Source organism: Heterodontus francisci, chromosome 1, assembly GCF_036365525.1.
Source record: "Heterodontus francisci isolate sHetFra1 chromosome 1, sHetFra1.hap1, whole genome shotgun sequence".
Lineage (NCBI taxonomy): Eukaryota > Metazoa > Chordata > Chondrichthyes > Heterodontiformes > Heterodontidae > Heterodontus > Heterodontus francisci.
Genome location: NC_090371.1, coordinates 28,159,119 through 28,174,793, shown reverse-complemented (window position 1 = coordinate 28,174,793; position 15,675 = coordinate 28,159,119). Strand labels below are relative to the sequence as shown.

At 43.9% G+C, this 15,675-nt stretch overlaps 1 protein-coding gene across 1 annotated transcript in view; it reads right to left on the bottom strand.

The window, feature by feature from the left end:
• rpia (ribose 5-phosphate isomerase A (ribose 5-phosphate epimerase)) overlaps positions 1 to 15,675 on the bottom strand; it is a 40,880-nt gene that overhangs the window by 7,317 nt on the left and 17,888 nt on the right. Inside the window, exons 3-6 of the mRNA XM_068042765.1 lie at positions 8,837 to 8,892; positions 3,487 to 3,546; positions 2,540 to 2,604; positions 2,078 to 2,146 (exon numbers count right to left, since the gene is read on the bottom strand). Coding sequence (XP_067898866.1) covers positions 2,078 to 2,146; positions 2,540 to 2,604; positions 3,487 to 3,546; positions 8,837 to 8,892 — 250 coding nt within the window. The remainder of the gene's footprint in view (positions 1 to 2,077; positions 2,147 to 2,539; positions 2,605 to 3,486; positions 3,547 to 8,836; positions 8,893 to 15,675) is intronic.

Genomic DNA, 15,675 nt, shown 5'->3' with positions numbered 1-15,675 from the left:
ACGGCACCAAATCGATGGCATCGTGGTAGGGCGCAGAAACTTCTGGAAGTTACCATATGAGGCTGGGATCATGCACAAAAAAAAATTTCAGAGCTGCATCGAAGTGAATTTATATGATCATCCTGGAGGAACGTTTACTGGAGTCCCCTAGGGAATTGCTCCTAAGTACACTACCCTTGACTGCCCTTATTAATGAGCTGGACAGTAGTGTTGCGGGGGAGGGGGGGGGGGGGGGATGGAGATATGGTCAGCAAGTTTGCAGATGACGCCAAAATCTGTGCAAGGGTTAAGACATTGGGGGTTACAATCTAACGCAAAGAGATTTAGATGTGCTGGAGGAATGGGCCATTTAACAGCAAATGGCATTTAACCTAAATAAATGCCATAGCATGCATTTGGGTAGGACCACAGAATACAACATTTACAGGCATATTCAAAGTGGTTGAGAGAGAAAGGTCCAAAGTGTTCTTGATCATTGAAGGCTTATGATCAATGTAGAGACGCTATAGCTAAAACCACCCTTGAATACCCTTTTTATTTTATCGATCTACCCAATTCAATCCTGAATACTGATGTAGTTTCAGCTCAACACCAACCCTGGAAGTGAATTCCACAGCCTCACAATTCTCTGGATAAACAGGGTCTATGAGCCTGTTGCCAGGAAAAAAGAAGCCGGATTTAGGATAAACTCAGGAACCATCTCGTGAATGCTGATCCCCTGGAACCCAGAATTAAAACAAGGCCAATGCACAAGCAGTTTCAGGGTTTCTGCCTCAGCGATGCCAAATCAGTGGTTTGGCATGCCTTAGAAAACAGAGCAGGTACTTTTAAAACAAACCTTCACAGTGGGAGGTAAAAGGAAGCAGTGTCCAGTGATGAATATTACTATATAAATGTTGTCGCAAGGATCAGTCACATTTCTACACAACCCCCACGTCAACCATGGAAGTTATGTAGCAATTGCTTTACCCTTCCAAGGTTAGGTTACAAGTCTGAACAGAGCATTTTGAGCTATACAAGAGCAAATACTGCTGGGAGTCAATCTGAGGTGAATTACGTCTGTGTTTGCATTGCATCCTCTTTCACCATTCTCACACCTTTATTTTGAAGTAGGCGCCAGTCTCTACACAAGCTAGATGCCACATTTGCACCACAGACACAAAAAGCTGTGCAAGACTGGATCCTTGCACCTAGACGTCTAAAACCTGCTCCCATGGACCATGAGATGAGACAGCAGACTTGTTTATATTGTAGAGCATGGCCTGCTGAGCGTGCATGCGAGAGACAGACAGACACTTTTTCCTTCAGCTGCACTGATGTGTGTACTGCCACAAGATTAACATGACTGGGTCAAGCCAGAGAAACCCAATGACAACATTGGAATGTTAACCAAGATTGAAAACACCAAGAACTGTGAAAGACTCCAGAGTTGTCTGTCCAGTGCTCCCCAATAAACCCACCCTCAGATACAGACAGAAAATATGGGAAAGAGTTAGAATCGGTATCTCGCCCAATAGGCCACAATAAATCTGTGAGGCTAGGAGCAGGTAACCAGCTTGATGCGAAGCACTAAACTCAGAACTGCATCACCTAGTTAATAGTAGGAGCACAGGCACATATAGAATTCACATCAAATTCCTAAAGCTCCTCTAGGCTAGGATGGTCATGGGGGAAGAACAATAGCCTTTGAAACTGGAGCGGAGCTTTGGTGGCTAGGTTCCGTGTCCCCTCAGCTAATCTTTGGATGTCATCTTGGCACAGTTAGAGGCACTGATTTTTTGGGTGAGAAGATGGTGGCCTCCAGTCCAGTACAGGGACTATCCTATGCTGTCTCGGGTGCAGTCCTTCAAATCGGACTTGACCACTGAAGGTTTATGAAACTGGAACCCCACCTGCCAGTTCAGGTGGATATTAATAGCTGCAGTAGGAAGACAGGTCAGGACTGTGTTTGAAGATCAGATTCAAATGGGTTGAAAGGCCTTCCTCATGAAAGATTACATCAAATGCACACATTTTTTACACAAGCGCTTTTCTTTTTTAAAAAGGGGGTAAATAAGCAAGCCAGCAAGACCCTTACCTGTAATCTGCAACAACAATGAACTTCTTGGCACAGCCAGCAACAATCTTCTCCTGAGTCAAGCAACCTCTGTTAGAACAGGAGATCCAGCAGTATTATACACAAATACACACCAACCATCCACATTATCTCTAGATACTTCCTGGATGGATGAGGAGGGCCATGTGGCCCATCGTGGCCCATTCCCCACTCTCCCACCACAAGCCAATCACAGCAGCTGACTATTTCTTAAAGCAATTCCAGGCTTTTTGCCTTCATGATCCAACTCAAAGCTGACTCCAAGTTCTGATCAGTGTGTGTGAAGAATTGCTACCATGCAACCTTTTGGCTCAGTGATACATTAAAAGCTCTGGGACGATGCAGCAACTGGAGACTGGAGTGATAATAGATCACTCACCCCAATGGAAGAATCACTGGAAAAGTCATGTGCTAACAGTGTCACAGTTCTTGCATAAGACTCACCCTCCACCTTTGATTAAGTTGAGGTCACAGTCCACCTCATCTGCACCATCAATAGCAACATCGAGCTGAGGGGGTTATGGAAGGAGAAAATAAAGACAAATCAGTCCAGTAAAATATGCAACAATGCAGCTGTCTCCATTAACAGGCCAAAATTTATTGCCCTCGAGAAGGTGGTGGTGAACTGACTTCCTGAGCCACTGCAATCCATGTGGGGTAGGTACACCCACAGTGCTGTTAGGAAGGAAGTTCCAGGATTTTGACCTCGTGACAATGAAGAAACGGTGATCTAGCTCCAAGTCAGGACGGTGTGTGACTTAGAGGGGAACTTGCAGGTGGTGGTGGTGTTTGCAAGCATCTGCTGTCTTTATCCTTCTAGGTGGTAGAGGTCGCAGGTCTGGAAGGTGCTGTCGAAGCAGCTTTGGCAACTTGCTGCAGCACATCCTGGGATTACACACAGTGCAGCTAGGGTGTGCCGAAGTTAAAGGGAGTGAATGTTTAAAAAGCTGGTGGATGGGTTAAAGTGGACAATTTTATTTCAGATTTGTGTGCCTCGAGTACTGCTGTGTATATGATTTTGGCCAACTTGTACTTTGGCCAAATAAGCTACACAGTGAGCATTCCACTTATAATGAAAACAGAAAATACTGTAATCACTCAGAAGCTCAGGCAGCATTGGTGGAGACAAAAACAGAATTAACATTTCGCGTCGATAACCTTTCATTAGAAAGTTCCAACGAAGGGTCATCGGCCGGAAATGTTAACTCTGTTTCTCTCTCTACATATGCTGCCCGAGCTCCTGAGTGTTTCAGGACTCTCTGCTTTTACTTCAGGTTTCCAGCAGCTGCAGAATTTTGCTTTTGTATAAGAATTCTATTTGCTTTGTTGGCCCATCCACCCTCCTCCCAAAACAAGCAGCACAAAAAAAAGACCAGATAAACATGCCCTACCTCAGGGCACCTGTCCAGGTCACTGAGTGTCAACTCATGCTGCAGGATTAGTTGACGAGCCTGAAGGAGACAAAGATAAGGAAGAGGTAGTTACAGTTGGAACAGGAATTTCTACATTTACACAAGAACACAAGAAATAGGAGCAAGAGGAGACCATATGGCCCATTTAGCCTGCTCCGCCATTCAAAATGTTCATGGCTGATCTTAGGTTTCAACGCCGCCTTCCCGCCCACTCGACAGATCCCTAGATTCCGAGACACCAAAAAAAAATGTCAATCCCACCCTTAAATGTATTCAACAATGGCGTATCCACAACCCTCTGCGTTAGAGAATTCCAAAGATCCACAATCCTTTGAGTGAAAAAATTTCTCACCATCTCAGTCCTAAATGATTGGCCCCTTATCCTGAAACTGTGCGCCCGTGTTTTAGATTGCCCGATCAGCAGAAATAATCTCGGTGTCTGCCCTATCCAGCGCCTTTAGAATCTTGTATGTTTCAATTAGATCACCTCGCATTCTTCTAAACTCCAGAGAATACAGGCCCAATGTACTTCGCCTCTCATCATAGGCTCCTGGGATGAGGGGGTTGTCCTATCAATCATCGCTGCAGTGCCTCCAATGCAAGAATATCCTTTCTTAAATGAGACGACCAAAACCGCACACAGTACTCCAAGTGTCGTCTCACCAAAACCCTGTACAATTGCAGCAATACTTCCTCATTCCTGTACTCTAATCCCCTTGCAATAAAGGCCAACATGCCATTTGTCTTCCTAATTGTTTGCTGTACCTGCATGTTAATTTTCTGCGTTCCTTGTACAAGCACACCCAAGTCTCAGAACATCAACACTTACAAGTTTCATAAATAATAAAAAATATTCTGCTTTATATTTTTTATTCATTCATGGGATGTGGGCGTCAGTGGCTAGGCCAGCATTTATTGCCCATCCCTAATTGCCCATGAGAAGGTGGTGGTGAGCAGCCTTCTTGAACCGCTGCAGTCCATGTGAGGTAGGTACACCCACAGTGCTGTTAGGAAGGGAGTTCCAGGATTTTGACCCAGCGACAGTGAAGGAACGGCGATATAGTTCCAAGTCAGGATGGTGTGTGACTTGGACGGGAACTTGCAGGTGGTGGTGTTCCCATGCATTTGCTGCCCTTGTCCTTCTGGTTGGTAGAGGTCGCAGGTTTTGAAGGTGCTGTCTAAGAAGCCTTCGTGCGTTGCTGCAGTGCATCTTGTAGATGGTACACACTGCTACCACTGTGCGTCGGTGGTGGAAGGAATGAATGTTTGTAGATGGGGTGCCAATCAAGCGGACTGCTTTGTCCTGGAAGGTGTTGAGCTTCTTGAGTGTTGTTGGAGCTGCACCCATCCAGGCAAGTGGAGAGTATTCCATCCTGACTTGTGCCTTGTAGATGGTGGACAGGCATTGGGGAGTCAGCAGGTGAGTTACTCGCTGCAGGATTCCTAGCCTCTGACCTGCTCTTGTAGCCACAGTATTTATATGGCTACTCCAGTTCAGTTTCTGGTCAATGGTAGCCCCTAGGATGTTGATAGTGGGAGATTCAGTGATGGTAATGCCATTGAATGTTTAGGGAGATGGTTAGATAATCTCTTGTTGGAGATGGTCATTGTATGAAAAACATTTTCCCGATTTCATTCCTGAATGGCCACCTCTAATTTTGCAATTGTGCCTCGTTGTTCTGGATTAATTCACTAGCGGTAATAGTTTGCAACTCTGTTACATCTTTTATCATTTTAAACACCTCAATTAAATCACTGCCCAAACTTCTAAACTCAAGGGAGTACAAGCCAAGTTTATGCAACCTGTCCTCCTAACTTAGCCCTTTTAAACCCTGGCATCATTCGGGTGAATCTCCACTGTATCCCCGCAGAGCCAATATATCCCTTCTCTTTGATCAGTTTATATTTATCCAAAGTGCTTAGTGACACTCTGTCCCTGATGATAGTTCAACATCAGCCGAAGGAAAACTATAGGAATCTGGGAGCGACCTGCACAATATTCCACTCGAAGAGGCACAATTTCCTAATCGAGAGCGCTTTGGAAGTGTATAACTAAAACAACTGCAATTTCTTTTCATACCCTAGGGTGGAAACCATCAGCTCCTAGAGATTTGTCCATCTTAAGTCCCAGTATTTTCTCACATATAATGTTGACTACGTTCCTACACTTCAATGATTTTTGGGGTCCCTTGTATTTTGTCCTTTTCCTCTCTACGATGACTAGCAGAAAACACTAATTTGTCTGCAATTTCTTTGTTGCTCAGTAGAGTCTTATCTGCATCGATCTTTAATGGCCCCATGTTCCTCCTTACCACACTCTGTCTCTTAATATACTGATTGAAAAAGAACTTTTGCTTTTAGCTTTGATAACCCTTGCAAGTTCTTTTTCTCATGCCTTTTTGTACCCAATTACTTCCTTTGTATCCCTTTGTTGCTGTTCAAAGCTCCCCCAGTCTGTAGGATTTGCCTTCAGAATAACCTTCTGTTATGTGAGTGCTTCTATTTTTCTTTGTACAATGTGTTTTCATAAATAATTGGATTGTGGACACTGATTCAACTGGAATCTTGAAGAGGCTGAACTTTGTGGTTAAAAACAAAATGGAAGGTCAACAGAAGGTTCTTGGTTTTGGCTAGTAAACAAGTTTTGGAAAGCATCTAATTTCAAGTAAACACAGCAGGGCGTTGTGTTTTGGCCTGAAGAGCTATTTGCTAGGAAATGCCAAGCCAGGATTTATGGTTGCCATCTTGTTTCTGGAAAAAATTGGTTTCATTTTGAACGGTTAAAAAAGCCAGGTGGTTTGGCTAAAAACAGGCAGTTGGAGTTTTGTTTATTGACCTGCCAGGAGAACAGAAGAAATTTCAGACAGCTGATATCTTTCTCTCTTTGAAGAATCACAGCATCTTTAAAGCAAATCCTTTGTTAAGTGTGTTTCCTGTTGCCTCCTGTATTTGAAGAAATCCTGCATGTTTGAAGGATGCTTTGCATCGAATGTATGAGAATTGAAACCTTTGTTGCTGCACCTTTGACGTAAAACCTGTGAAGCCTTCTGTATCTGCATCTCTTGAAAGCTTATGCAGACTGACCTTCAACATCGCCTGGAAGGGACTGTTCTGGGAAAATCCTACTGGCAGCCACCTATTCGCCTTCGGGACACCTCAGCAAAACCAAGGGCATCTTCTGTACCTACTTTTCAGTATAAGTGTTTTTTTTATTCCTTCTATGTCTTTGTAACTGCTGTAAACAAGATACTCTTTTTTTTCCCTGGTTAACCAGTTGTGTATGTATGTGTGCGTGCACGTGAGGGCTAGGATAAAATAAAGGGGTTTTGATATTTCTATTTATGTGTATGTTTAACTTCATAATTGGTTAAAACTTGGTTTATAATAAACGGATAATTTTGTTTATTAAAAGAAACCTGGTTGGTGTGCTTTATTCTGGGGACAAGTAGAGTATCTGATTGATTGTTTTGGTAAGTGGGAAAATTTATTGATCTGTTGTGACCTGTGGAGAACTGGGACTGAATTAACAGTGCACAACTCCTGCCTCAGTCGTAGCACTTCCCTACGAAAGTTCTTACAACCAGCCCTGCCCACCTTTCAATTTGTTCTGCCACACTTACCCCATTTTCTTCCTCTCAAGACATTAACATTGCCAACAACTTAACCAAGTGCCACACCATCTGACTGTGGAGCATATCACAGCTCAGCACATGTCCTTATCCAACACAGATTCCAGCAGTAGAGCAGTCAAGGGCCGGATCCCTGGCAGTCTTATTCCCCTTTCCTTAGTCCAGGGGTACGGAGATCATTTGCAGCATCCCAGCTGAGAAAAGCTAATGTGACACAGGCCAAAGGTCAAACCTGGAATTGTCACTGTGCAGCTCATGGTGGTACAGCATTAGCTATGGCGGCATAGCATTAGCTATGATCACAAGTCGTGGGAGTCAGTTGCCAGTGATCGTCAGAGCTGGCGGGCAACCATAAGGGCAGGGCTAAAGCGTGGCGAGTCGAAGAGACTTAGCAGTTGGCAGGAAAAAAAGACAGAAGCGCAAGGAGAGCCAACTGTGTAACAGCCCCAACAACCAATTTTATCTGCAGCACCTGTGGAAGAGTCTCTCACATAGAATTGGCCTTTATAGCCACTCCAGGAGCTGCTTCACAAACCACTGACCACCTCCAGGCGCTTACCCATTGTCTCTCGAGACAAGGAGGCCAAAGGTGACTCAGCAGTTAGCTTTCTCACCTCTGAGAAGTCATAGGTTCAAGTCTCACTCCAGAGATATAGAATCATGGAATGGTTACAGCACAGATGGAGGCCATTTGGCCCGTCAAGTCTATACCAGCTCTCTGCAAAAGCAATTTAGCTCGCCCCACCCCCCCACCATCTCCCTGTAGCCCTTCAAGTTCTCTCTCTTCAGGTCCTTATTGCAGTGCCATTTTGAAAGCCACTCTTGAATCTGCCTCGACCACTCTAAGGCAGTGCATTCCAGATCCTAATCACTCACTGCGTAAAAAGTTTTCTTATCATTTCACCTTTGGCTCTTTTGACAATCTTAAATTGGTGCCCTCTGGTTCTCGACCTATCCACCAATGGAACTCTATCTACTCTGGCTGGACTCCTCATAATTTTGAATACTTCGATCAAATCTTTCAACTTTTTCTGCTCTAAGGAGAACAGCCCAGCGTCTCCAATCTATCCACATATCTGGAATCTTTCTCATTAATCTTTTCTGCACCTTCACATCCTTCCTAAAGTGCAGTGCCCAGAAGTGGATGATTCTCCAATTGAGGCCAAAAGAATTTTTATTTTTAAAAAATCACCGTAACTGCCTTGCTTTTTAAAAAATTCTTACTCTCCCTACCAACATATATCACTTCATGCTTGTCTGCATTAATTTTCATCTGCCCACTTCAGCACAAAAATTTAGGCTGATACTTCAGCTCAGTAGTGAGGGAATGCTGCGCTGTTGGAGGTGCTGTCTTTTGACGAGATGTCAAACCAAGGCCCATCTCTTCGATATCTTGGCCAATATTCATCTCTCAATCAACATGACTAAAACAAAATCTGGTCATCATCCAATTGCTGTCTGTGGGAGCTTCCTGTGTGCAAATTGGCTCCTGCATTTGCTACATTACAACAATGACTATGCTTCAAATTTAAATCACTGGCTATAAAGTCTTTCAGGATGTCCTGTGGTCGTGAAAGGCACGATATAAATTCTTATCATCAGGTCATTGCGGGAAACTTCAATTTGTGTTTCAGATGTCAGCAGGGTAACTGCAAGGTACACAGAATGCTGGTGCTCTGGAATATTAACTTCAATCTCACCTGGAATGAGGTTGGTACACACACTACTTTCAGATTCTCATCTCGAACCCGTTTAGCTGCAGAGAACAGAAACGCAAGTTTTTAAATAGAAAAAGTACCAGAAATCTAATGCAGTGTGTTCTCTTCATGCAAGACGGTGACCAAAAGATTAGGGCACGCATATAGTAAATGATTTAAATGCTCGCACAGACACACACACAATTACCAACCAGTAAATGTAACTGCACACGATTTACTCTTTTAAGCTAGTTCACAATCGTGAACACTTCAATTATATTTCCCCTTTAACCTTTTTTCTAGTAAACACAATTCGAGTTTTACAAGTCTCACCATAACTATAACCTCCTATAATAGAATGGTTCCAGCACAGAAGGCAGCCATTCGGACCATCGTGTCGGTGCTGGCTCTCTGCAAGAGCTACTCACCAAGTACCACTCCCCCGCCATTTCCCCATAGCCCGACAAATTTATTTTCATATCATAAGAACTAGGAGCAGGAGTAGGCCGTCCGGCCCCTCGAGCCTGCTCCGCCATTCAATAAGATCATGGCTGATCTTATAATTATCTAATTCTCTTTTGAAGGCCTCGATTGAATCTGCCTCCACCACACTCTCAGGCAGTGCGTACCAGATTCTCACCACGCGGTGTATAAACATGTTTTTCCTCATGTGGTCATTGATTTTTTTTTCCCCCCAATCACCTTAAACTGGTATCCTCTTGCTCTCAATCCTTTTGACAATGGGAACAGCTTTTATCTATCTATCTACCTACCTACCTATCTACCTATTCAGTCCTCTCATGATTTTGAACACCTCAATCAAATCTCCTCTTAATCGTCTCTTCTCCAAGGAGAACAGCCCCAGCTTCTCCAATCTATTCACAGAACGGAAGCACCTCATCCCTAGAACTATTCTCGTGAATCTTTTCTGCACCCTCTCTAATGCCTTCGCATCCTTCTTGATGTGGTGCCCAGAACTGAACACAATATCGTGTTTGAGGCCGAACCAGTGTTTTATACAGGTTTACCATAACTTCCCTGCTTTTGTATTCTATGTCTCTATTTATATAGCCCAGGATCCCATATGCTTTATTAACCGCTTTCTCAACCTGCCCTGCCAAATTCAATGATTTGTACAGCTCCCTCTGCTCTTGGACCACATTCAGAATTGTTCCCCTTATTTTATGTTGCCTCTCCTCATTCTTTCTACCAAAATGAACTACCTCACTTTTCTGCATTAAATTTCATCTGTCTGCCCATTCCACCAGCCTGTTTACAGCTTCCTGAAGTTTATCACTATCCTCCTCACAGTTCACATTACGTAACCCTATCCTGTCCTTGGTATCATCCCAATACATCGACACACCACTTTTCCCATGATCCTTGGAAGCTATGCTCTAGGGCAGGATGCAAAGGAAGTATTCTGTTTAAGTTCAGTAATATCACCCACGAATATGGAAAAATGTGACATACCATTATGTATATGGTATTATGTAAACAGAGGTGGTACCGATTGAACTGAGTGGCTCTGATCATTAAGTACTGCTCTAAGTTTTCACTTCACGATGTAATAAAGCTATTTAACAATACAAAATTAATCATCGTCTCATCTGGAGTCAACTATTCCACTTTCAGAGACAGAGAATCATAGAAAGTTTAAGGCACAGAAAGAGGCCACTTGGCCCATCGTGTCTGTGCCAGCCGAAAAAGATCCACCTATTCTAATCCCACCTTCCAGCATTTGGTCCGTGGCCCTGCAGATTATGGCACATGAGGTGCACATCCAGACTCCTTTTGAATGAGTTGAGGGTTTCTGCCTCAACTACCCTTTCAGGCAGTGAATTCCAGACGCTCATCAACCTCTGGGTGAAAACATTTTTCATCATCTTCCCTCTAAATTTTCTACCAATCACTTGAACTCTATACCTTCCAAGTCACTGACCCCTCTGCTAAAGCGAATAGACCCTTCACCTCCACTCTATCCAGGCCCCTCAAAATTTGGCACATTTCAATCAGATCTCCCCTCAGCCTTCTCTGTTCCAAGGAGAACAACACAAGCCTATCCAGTCTGTTCTCATAGCTGCATTTTTCTAGCCCTGGCAACATCCTTGCAAATCTCCTCTATACCCTCCCTAGTGCAATTACATCCTTTCAGTAATGAAGTGACCAGAACTGCACACAGTACTCAAGTTGTGGCCTAACCAATGAGTTATACAGATCCAACATAACCTCCCTGATCTTATATTCTATTCCTCGGCTAATAAAGGAAAGGATTCCATATGCCTTCTTAACCACCTTATCGACCGGTGCTGCTACATTCACGGATCTATGGACATTCACTCCAAGGTCCCTCATTTCCTCTACACTTCAGTATTTTCCCATTTATCGTGTATTCCTTTGCCTTGTTTGACCTCCCCAAATGCATCACCTCAAACTTCTCCAGGTTGAATTCCATTTGCCATTTTTCTGCCCATCTGATCAGTCCATCAATATCTTCCTGCAGCCTACAGCTATCCTCCTCGCTATTTACCACACAGCCAATCTTCGTGTCATCTGCAAACTTCTTGATAATGTCCTCTACATTTACATCCAAATTGTTAACATACACCACAAAAAGCAGGGGACCCAGTACTGAGCCCTGCGGAACGCTACTGCAAACAGCCCTTCAGTCACAAAATCACCCGTCAGCAATTACCCTTTGTTTCCTGCAACTGAGCAAATTTTGTATCCACCTTGCTGCATTTCCCTGGATCCCATGGGATTTTATTTTTTTAATCAAAATGCCAGGTGGGACCTTGTCAAAAGTCTTGCTAAAATCCATGTAGACCACATCAACTGCACTACCCTCATCTATCTTTTTTGTTACTTCTTCAAAAAATTCAATCAAGTCGGTCAAACATCTTCCCTCAACAAATCCATGCTGACTCTCCTTGATTAACCTGTAATTAAAGTCAAAAAATGCTGGAAAATACTCAGCAGGTCTGGCAGCATCTGTGGAGAGAGAAGCAAAGTTAACGTTTCAGGTCAGTGACCTTTCATCAGAACTGACAGTCAGAGTTATACAGCACAGAAACAGGCCCTTTGGCCCATCAAGCACCTAACTATTCCAATCCCATTTGCCAGCACTTGGCCCATGGCCTTGTATGCTATGGCATTTCAAGGGCTCATCTAAATACTTCTTAAATGTTGTGAGGGTTCCTGCCTCTACCACCTCTGCAGGCAGTGCGCATTCCAGATTCCAACCACCCTCTGGGTGAAAATATTTTTCCTCAAATCCCCTCTAAACCTCCTGCCCCCTACATTAAATCTATGCCCCCTCGTTATTGACCACTCCGCTAAGGGAAAAAGATTCTTCCTATCTATCCTATCAATGCCCCTCATATTTTGTATGCCTCAATCATATCTCCCCTCAGCCTTCTCTGCTCCAAGGAAAACAACCCTAGCCTTTTCAGTCTCTCTCCATAGCTGAAATACTCTAGCCCAGGCAACATCCTGGTGAATCTCCTCTGCACCCTCTCCAGTGCAATCACATTTATCTCAACTCTCTGTTTTCTGTTGGTTAGCCAATCCTCTATCCAAGCTAATAAATTGCCCCTAACCCCATGTGATCTTACCTTGTGTATTAACCTTTTGTGCGGAACCTTATCAAATGCCTTCTGGAAGTCCAGATATACTACATCTACAGGATCCCCATTATCCACCTTTCTTGTTACATATTCAAAGAACTCTAGCAAATTAGTCAAACATGATTTACCCTTCATAAAACCATGCTGACTCTGATGGATTGCGTTTTGACTTTCTAAATGTCCTGTTATTACTTCCTTAATAATTGATTCTAACAATTTCCCAACGACAGATGTTAAACTAACTGGTCTGTAGTTTCCTACTATCTGCCTCCCTCCCTTTTTGAATAAGGGCATTATATTGGCATTTTTCCAATCCACTGAAACCTTTCCCGCATCCAGGGAATTTTGGAATATTATAACCAATGGATCCACTATCTCCGCTGCCACTTCCTTCAAGACCCAAGGATGTAGGCCATCAGGCCCTGGGGACTTGTCTGCCTTCAATCCCAATAGTTTGCTCAGTACTTCTTCCCTAGTTATGATGATTTTTCTAAGTTCCTCTCCTTCTATAACCTCCGCATTTCCTGTTACTACCCTCAACCATTGCCCTCTGCCTCCTGCCACCAAGCTAATTTTGGATCCAATTTGGCCAATTGCCCCGGATCCCAGGGGCTCTTACCTTCTTAACCAATCTCCCATGTGGGATCTTATCAAAAGCCTTACTGAAGTCCATGTAGACTACATCGACTGCTTTACCCTTGTCTCCACATCTCGTCATAGCCTCGAAAAATTAAATCGAGTTAGTTAGACACAATCTCCCTCTGACAAAACCATGCAGACTTTCTCCGATTAATCCCTGTCTCTCCAAGTGGAGGTTAATCCTGTCCCTCAGAAATTTTTCCAATAGTTTCCCAACCACTGATGATAGACGCACCAGCCTGTAATTACCTGGTTTACCCCTGATACCTTTCTTGAATAATGGTACCATATTCACTGTCCTCCAATCCTCTGGTACCTCTCCTGTGGCCAGAAAGGATTTGAAAATGTGTGTCAAAGCCCTGCAATCTCCTCCCTTGCCTCACATAACAGCCTGGGATACATCTCATCTGGATCCACTTTTAAGCCCGCTAAAACAGCTAATACTTTCTTTCAATGCTAATATGTTCAAGATTATCACAATCCCCCTCCCTGATCTCCACACCGACATCGTCCTTCTCCAGGGTGAACACAGATGAAAAGTAATGATTTGAAACCTCACCTATGTCCTCCAGCTCCACACACACATTACCACTTTGGGACATACTCTTTTCCTGGCTGTCCTCTTGCCCTTAATATACTTATAAAATGACTTGGGATTTTCCTTTATATTGCCTGCCAGTGTTCTTTCGTGTCCCCTCTTTGCTCTCCGAATGACTTTTTTTTAAAAAATGTATTCCCCTCCCTACACTTTCTATACTCCTCTAGTGCCTCCGCTGTTTTCAGCGCTCTGAATCTGCCATAAGCCTCCTTTTATTTTTCCTGATCCAATCCTCTATATCCCTTGACATCCAGGGTTCCCTGGACTCGTTGGTCCTTCCCTTCACCTTAACAGGTACATGTTGGCTCTGAACTTTCACTATTTCCTCTTTGAATGACTCCCACTGGTCTGATGTAGACTTTCCTGCAAATAGCTGTTCCCAGTCCACATTGGCCAGATCCTGTTTAATCACATTGAAATCGGCCTTCCCCCAATTCAGTACCTTTACTTCTGGTCCATCTTTGTCCTTTTCCATAACTACCTTAGATCTTAGAGTTATGGTCACTATCCCCGAAATGATCCCCCACTGACACTTCTACCACTTGTCTGGCTTCATTCCCTAGGATTAGGTCCAGTACTGCCCCTTCTCTTGTAGGACTTTCTACGTACTGGTTCATAAAGCTCTCCTGTATGCATTTTAAGAATTCCGCCCTCTTTAAGCCTTTTGCACTAAGACTATCCCAGTTGATATTGGGGAAGTTGAAATCCTCTGTTATTACCATATTATTTTTACACCTGTCTGAGATTTGCCTACATATCTGCTCGTCTATCTCTCCCTGACTGTTTGGAGGCCTACAGTACACTCCCAGCCAAGTGATTGTCCCCTTTAAGTCCTACCCATATGGCCTCATTTGAGGAACCTTCTAAGATATCATCCCTCCTTACTGCAGTAATTGACTCCTTGATCAACAGTGCAATGCCATCTCCATTTTATCCCCTCCCCTGTTGTGCCTAGAGATTCTATACCTGGTCTCACTAATTTGATCGAGTTTTTTGAGGAAGTGACGATGATGATTGATGAAGGAAGGGCAGTGGATGTTATCTATATGGACTTCAGTAAAGCCTTTGACAAGGTCCTTCATGGCAGACTGGTACAAAAGGTGAAGTCACATGGGATCAGAGGGGAGCTGGCAAGATGGATACAGAACTGGCTCGGTCATAGAAGACAGAGGGTAGCAGTGGAAGGGTGCTTTTCTGAATGGAGGGATGTGACTAGTGGTGTTCCGCAGGGATCTGTGCTGGGACCTTTGCTGTTTGTAGTATATATAAATGACTTGGAGGAAAATGTAGCTGGTCTGATTAGTAAGTTTGCAGACGACACAAAGGTTGGTGGAGTTGCGGACAGTGATGAGGATTGTCAGAGGATACAGCAGAATATAGATCGGTTGGAGACTTGGGCGGAGAAATGGCAGATGGAGTTTAATCCGGACAAATGTGAGGTAATGCATTTTGGAAGGTCTAATGCAGGTGGGAGGTATACAGTAAATGGCAGAACCCTTAGGAGTATTGACAGGCAGAGAGATCTGGGCGTACAGATCCACAGATCACTGAAAGTGGCAACGCAGGTGGATATGGTAGTCAAGAAGGCATATGGCATGCTTGCCTTCATCGGTCGGGGCATAGAGTATAAAAATTGGCAAGTCATGCTGCAGCTGTACAGAACTTCAGTTAGGCCACACTTAGAATATTGCGTGCAATTCTGGTCGCCACACTACCAGAAGGACATGGAGGCTTTGGAGAGGGTACAGAAGAGGTTTACCAGGATGTTGCCTGGTCTGGAGGGCATTAGCTATGAGGAGAGGTTGGAAAAACTCGGATTGTTTTCACTGGAACGACGGAGGTGGAGGGGCGATATGATAGAGGTTTACAAAGTTATGAGCGGCATGGACAGAGTGGATAGTCAGAAGCTTTTTCCCAGGGTGGAAGAGTCAGTTACTAGGGGACATAGGTTTAAGGTGAGAGGGACAAAGTTTAGAGGG